The sequence below is a fragment of the Polypterus senegalus genome, chromosome 3, assembly GCF_016835505.1.
Source record: "Polypterus senegalus isolate Bchr_013 chromosome 3, ASM1683550v1, whole genome shotgun sequence".
Taxonomy (NCBI): Eukaryota; Metazoa; Chordata; class Cladistia; order Polypteriformes; family Polypteridae; genus Polypterus; species Polypterus senegalus.
This window is the reverse complement of record NC_053156.1, coordinates 95,229,629-95,236,690: the sequence shown is the minus strand read 5'-3', so window position 1 is coordinate 95,236,690 and position 7,062 is coordinate 95,229,629. Positions and strand designations below refer to the sequence as shown.

General features: G+C 38.5%; 1 protein-coding gene across 2 annotated transcripts in view; it reads left to right on the top strand.

Annotated features, from left to right (window-relative positions):
• Positions 1-7,062, top strand: part of gopc (golgi-associated PDZ and coiled-coil motif containing) — a 68,770-nt gene that overhangs the window by 29,449 nt on the left and 32,259 nt on the right. For both annotated transcript variants that reach the window (XM_039747634.1, XM_039747635.1), the window contains one exon: positions 4,094-4,269. In XM_039747634.1, the coding sequence (XP_039603568.1) occupies positions 4,094-4,269 (176 nt within the window). The remainder of the gene's footprint in view (positions 1-4,093; positions 4,270-7,062) is intronic.

The window sequence follows — 7,062 nt, the reverse complement described above, 5'->3', positions numbered from 1 at the left end:
GGATAATATGGAATGTTGGATAAGCGAGACTTTACTGTATTTCTTTAACATTAATGTTATTAAATATGTTAGTTGAAAACAATTTCTTAAAATACTTAGTATCATATTTGTAGTGTTAAAACGTATGTATCTTCTATTACTGTTAACTGTAAATGTGTAATTTATTGAAGACATAGACTGGTGACTTTTTTTAAGATAATTTTGATCTCTCTCTCTCTCTCTATATCTATATCTATATATATCTCTATATATATCTCTATATATACTGTATATATATATATATATATATATATATATATATATATATATATATATATATAATATATATACACACACACACACACACACACACACACGGATTCCAAAAAAGTTGGGACACTAAACAAATTGTGAATAAAAACTGAATGCAATGATGTGGAGATGGCAAATGTCAATATTTTATTTGTAATAGAACGTAGATGACAGATCAAACGCTTAATCCGAGTAAATGTATCATTTTAAAGGAAAAATATGTTGATTCAAAATTTCACAGTGTCAACAAATCCCAAAAAAGTTGGGACAAGTAGCAATAAGAGGCTGGAAAAAGTAAATTTGAACATAACGAAGAGCTGGAAGACCAATAAACACTAATTAGGTCAATTGGCAACATGATTGGGTATAAAAAGAGCTTCTCAGAGTGGCAGTGTCTCTCAGAAGCCAAGATGGGTAGAGGATTACCAATTCCCACAATGTTGCAGAAAGATAGTGGAGCAATATCAGAAAGGTGTTACCCAGCAAAAAATTGCAAAGACTTTGCATCTATCATCATCAACTGTGCATAACATCATCCGAAGATTCAGAGAATCTGGAATAATCTCTGTCGCGTAAGGGTCAAGGCCGTAAAACCATACTGGATGCCCGTGATCTCCGGCCCTTAAACGACACTGCACCACAACCAGGAATGCTACTGTAAAGGAAATCACAGAATGGGCTCAGGAATACTTCCAGAAACCATTGTCAGTGAACACAATCCACCATGCCATCCGCCGTTGCCAGCTGAAACTCTACAGTGCCAAGAAGAAGCCCTTTCTAAGCAAGATCCACAAGCTCAGGCGTTGTCACTGTGCCAGGGATCATTTAAAATGGAGTGTGGCAAAATGGAAGACTGTTCTGTGGTCAGACGAGTCACGATTCGAAGTTCTTTTTGGAAATCTGGGACGCCATGTCATCCGGACCAAAGAGGACAAGGACAACCCAAGTTGTTATCAACGCTAAGTTCAGAAGCCTGCATCTCTGATGGTATGGGGTTGCATGAGTGCGTGTGGCATGGGCAGCTTGCATGTCTGGAAAGGCACCATCAATGCAGAAAAATATATTCAGGTTCTAGAACAACATATGCTCCCATCCAGACGTCATCTCTTTAAGGGAAGACCCTGCATTTTTCAACAAGATAATGCCAGACCACATTCTGCATTAATCACAACATCATGGCTGCCTAGGAGAAGGATCCGGGTACTGAAATGGCCAGTCTGCAGTCCAGATCTTTCACCTATAGAGAACATTTGGCGCATCATAAAGAGGAAGGTGCGACAAAGAAGGCCCAAGACGATTGAACAGTTAGAGGCCTGTATTAGACAAGAATGGGAGAGCATTCCTATTTCTAAACTTGAGAAACTGGTCTCCTCGGTCCCCAGACGTCTTTTGAGTGTTGTAAGAAGAAGGGGAGATGCCACACAGTGGTGAAAATGGCCTTGTCCCAACTTTTTTGGGATTTGTTGACACACCATGAAATTCTGAATCAACATATTTTTCCTTTAAAATGATACATTTTCTCAGTTTAAACTTTTGTTCCGTGATTTATGTTCTATTCTGAATAAAATATTAGAAGTTGGCACCTCCACATCATTGCATTCAGTTTTTATTCACGATTTGTATAGTGTCCCAACTTTTTTGGAATCCAGTTTGTGTGTGTATATATATATATATATATATATATATATATCCAGTAGAGTTTGAGTTAAGGTCACGGACAACATCTGTGATCAAGAGAGACTGATTGCCCATTTTATCTTTTGTAATTTGGGCTTAATCTTAGGAGTTTAACTTTATAGGGCATTAATAGAAATTAAAAATTTAAACCCTAGAGTACTACTGGAGGTTATTACAAGACCCTTTTTTTTTAATAAATGTTGCATATCAAGGTCATTATAATTACCATATATGGTTCCTCACTGGTCTAGGGTAAAAAATGTTCCAAAAAATGCATATATAAAAAAATATAAGAAAAACACAAACTTAAAGGAACATTTATTTAGGAACATTTTTTTCTTGTTAGGAATATATATATTTTTTTTGCTTCATTCAGATTTCACACACATATCAAAGTCCAGTCACATAGGTAACTGCTTCATGGTACTTGATGAAGCAGTTGCACTCGGCATTGAGGCACAGGTGGGCCTTGTAGACCCTGCAAGACCACATTTTACCTCAAGATGTTCCCCCTCCTATAGCACTACTTGCAGGTCTGACGGTTAGTGTAGACACGGGCATGCAACAGGGACAGGTCAAACTGTACAGTCATCTAGAATGTGGCTACGGTAGCCCCGGACAGGCTTGGGGACATATCGGAGGTGCTGGGGGTTCCTGGAAATGCTGAGCTCCTTGAAGGGTGAGATTTAACTGCCTTCTGGCTGCTGGCACCTCTGAATATCTCAATCTTGAATTTCTTTAGTGATAGGCCATCCATAGCAAGAGTCTTGCATTTCCTCCTGTAGATGACCCAGGTATTCGTAAGGCTAGCATCAGTTGCATCTGCAAACATCCGCATGTACTACCTCTTGGATTTCATGGGGGTACAGTAGAGGTGGACTTGTCAATGCCCCCCATGTTGGCGTTGTAGCTTTTGATGACAGCTGGGCAGCTCACTTGCTCCTTTCTCTTGGTGTCACTGCAGATCTGGTAGACTGAGGACATGGGCTCTACAACCCATGCCTGTTCATAGTAGAGTGACGATCTTGTTTTCCTTCCACCTAAGGGCCTGGATCCCATCACCACATTGAGGACATGGTGCTGGCTAGGATGGAGACTATCTGGCTAGTGGCACCCATGGTTTTTTGTTCAGGAGTCAGGTAGACACCGTCCATTGTAGCCTTACTCTGGTACTGCCGCTATGTCACGCATGAAGTCATTCTCAGAAGCCCTGGCAGACAACTTGAAGCCCCATTTGTCCAGCTCATTCTTAATGTATTTCCCAAAGGCAACCATGACCTCGTCCACCTCAAATGTTCTGGGCTGCTGCTGAATTATTAGATGCCATGATGTCACTATCTGCGAAGTAGCCTGATCTTTGCTGGTTGGCTTGCTGGTTCTACAACCTCACGGAGAGGTATGGCAAAGCCATTATTGATATCCGTTGAAGTTACCAAATGTGGTTATTTGCCTGATAAAGAATGGGGTCATGTTCTTTTCTGAACATGGATTGATGCAATTTACATTTTCCTTTTTGAAGACACTATAAAATCTGTGTCATGTCATGACTCATACCAGGATGATAAAATATTTAAAGAACTTACTGATTTGAGAAACTTTGTGCTCTCTTTTTATTAACAATCAAATTGTAAATCACAGTTTTGGTATGAGGGTTTGTGACAAAACTGCTTGAATTTGGGGAAAAAAGTGATTTATTTAGGCAAACTGAGAAATTATGACCAAACTACGGTACACATAGAAATCATGACCAAACTACACTTCTCTCTAAGAGTGCTCTGCTCTTTTTAAATTGAACAAACCTATTAAATTTCAACACTGGATAACAACAATATGTGAACATACACTTTATTTCAGTAGTTGCTACTTAATCGACCAATTGTGAGCAAATTTGTCTTGTGTATTTCATGTATCCATACATTTTTTAACCCTCTTATTCAGTGCAGGATCACAAGGTATTAGACATAAGATGTGAACTGACCCTGGAAAAGACACTAGTTTATTGGGGTAAAAATGGGCACTTCATTTTTATTGTTGCCCGATCAGCTAGTGAAACATTACTGTTTTTTATTTTATGCGTTAATTCAAAGGTTAAAGATGAAATTTGAATTATGTTGGTTCTATACAGGAAAAGGAACTGGAGGCAAACAAGAAAGAAAAAGTAAAGGAGGCAAAATTAGAAGCAGAAGTAAAATTACTGAAGAAGGAGAATGAAACACTGCGGCGTCATATTGCTGTCCTTCAGGCAGAAGTATATGGTGCCAGATTAGCGGCAAAATACCTCGACAAAGAATTAGCAGGAAGGTATGTTGTATGTGGGAATCCCCTTCTATCAAATATTTAATATTTCTCTTAACAGAATTTTCATTAATCAACTTTGTCTAGAATTGTTGATATGGGAAAAAAAGAAAAAGATTTGGTAATGTTCTAGGTGTGAAGGTGTCTGAGACTACTACAACAGGGGTACTCAGTTTTGATCCTGGAAGTCTAAAATGGCTTTTTGGTTTTTCAATCCAGCCAGTTTCATAATTAGCAGCCAGGCGTGACTGATAATGAAACTTGGTATTTAATTAAATTGCTTGTTAGTGCTTTCTTTTTTCAAAGACAAAAATTATATATTTTTTGTTTTTTGAGAACTTTAGACATTTTGTTCTCCCTCCTTGCTCTTTCATTTATTTCAAAACATTTTATTAACACAGATACTTCACTATGCATATAGACAGGTTTAAATGGAAGCACATTAGCTGGAGAGCTATTGGCTTCTTTTTCATTTGCATCTCATTAGTAACTGATGGTTGGTTAAGAAAACAAGCCGCAATTAAAGACCTAATGCAGCAGTTTAAGAAATTTAAAGGGTCTGAATTGTAACAAGCAAGTTAGCAAAAGCTGTGGCCAAAAACGTTTTGCTTTATTAGTAAATAAACTGGCTCTAATTAGGAAGCTGGTTAAAGTGAAAACCTGCTGCCACTGCGGACCTCCAGGATGCCAATCTATTAACAAGCAGTATTAAGCATTGTACCACCTGTATTGTACCAGTATTTCTTTTAACTTTTAAATATATTGCATACAAAATTAATCACGCTAGATTTTGTAACACCTCCACTGAATCTGTTTTATCTGAAAAAGCCAATTTTTATGTGAAACCATTGTTTATTCTTTTATGTTATGTTTGTGTGTATGTATGTGTATATCCATAGGTCTGAATTGTAATCTTGATTATCTGCATGGTCACTTACCAGGTAACACTTGTGGTTGGTTGAATAGTCTGCAGACATTCTTTATGCCCTCTCAGTTGCAAGAAGCAGATCATAGGTACAGTTAGGTCCATAAATATTTGGACAGAGACAACTTTTTTCTAATTTTGGTTCTGTACATTACCACAATGAATTTTAAATGAAACAACTCAGATGCAGTTGAAGTGCAGACTTTCAGCTTTAATTCACTGGGTTGAACAAAACGATTGCATAAAAATGTGAGGCAACTAAAGCATTTTTTAACACAATCCCTTCATTTCAGGGCTCAAAAGTAACTGGACAATTGACTCAAAGGCTATTTCATGGGCAGGTGTGGGCAAGTCCATTGTTATGTCATTATCAATTAAGCAGATAAAAGGCCTGGAGTTGATTTGAGGTGTGGTGCTTGCATGTGGAAGATTTTGCTGTGAACAGACAACATGCGGTCAAAGGAGCTCTCCGTGCAGGTGAAAGAAGCCATCCTTAAGCTGCGGAAACAGAAAAAACCCATCCGAGAAATTACTACGATATTACGAGTGGCAAAATCTACAGTTTTGTAAATCCTGAGAAAGAAAGCAATTACTGGTGAACTCAGCAATGCAAAAAGACCTGGACGTCCATGGAAGGCAACAGTTGTGGATGATCGCAGAATCATTTCCATGGTGAAGAGAAACCCCTTCACAACAGCCAACCAAGAGAACAACACTCTCCAGGGGTTAGGCGTATCGATATCCAAGTCTACCATAAAGAGAAGACTGCATGAAAGTAAATGCAGAGGGTACACTGCAAGGTGCAAGCCACTCATAAGCCTTAAGAATAGAAAGGCTAGATTGGACTTTGCTAAAGAACATCTAAAAAAGCCAGCACAGTTATGGAAAAACATTCTTTGGACAGAGGAAACCAAGATTAACCTCTACCAGAATGATGGCAAGAAAAAAGTATGGAGAAGGCGTGGAACAGTTCATTAGCCAACGCATGCCACATCATCTATAAAACACAGTGGAGACAGTATATGATGGGTTGGGCGTTCATGGCTGCCAGTGGCACTGGGACACTAGTGGTTATTGATGATGTGATACAGGACAGAGGCAGCCGAATGAATTCTGAGGTGTTCAGAGACATACTGTCTGATCAAATCCAGCTAAATGCAGTCAAATTGATTGGGTGGCGTTTCATGAAACAGATGGACAATGACCAAAACATACAGCCAAAGCAACCCAGGAGTTTATTAAAGCAAAGAAGTGGAAAATTCTTGAATGGCCAAGTCAGTCACCTCTTAACTCAATTAAGCATGCATTTCACTTGTTGAAGACTAAACTTTGGACGGAAAGGCCCACAAACAAACAGCAACTGAAACCCGCTGAAGTAAAGGCCTGGCAGAGCATTAAAAAGGAGGAAACCCAGCATCTGGTGATGTCCATGAGTTCAAGACTTCAGGCTGTCATTGCCAGCAAAGGGTTTTCAACCAAGTATTAGAAATGAACATTTTATTTCCAGTTATTTAATTTGTCCAATTACTTTTGAGCCCCTGAAATAAAGGGATTGTGTTAAAAAAAAGCTTTAGTTCCCTCACATTTTTATGCCATCTTTTTGTTCAACCCACTGAATTAAAGCTGAAAGTCTGCATTTCAACTGTATCTGAGTTGTTTAATTTAAAACTCATTGTTGTAATGTACAGAACCAAAATTAGAAAAAAGGTGTCTCTGTCCAAATATTTATGGACCTAACTGTATGTTATAGAGAACCTGTCAAATAATAAAAAGAGTACACAATACATGTTTCGACCTAATTGGAGCTCGTCAGGTGTACGCACCTTTTGCTTCACCGTATGGTGATCAAACCACAGACGTCAGCGTATATGCAC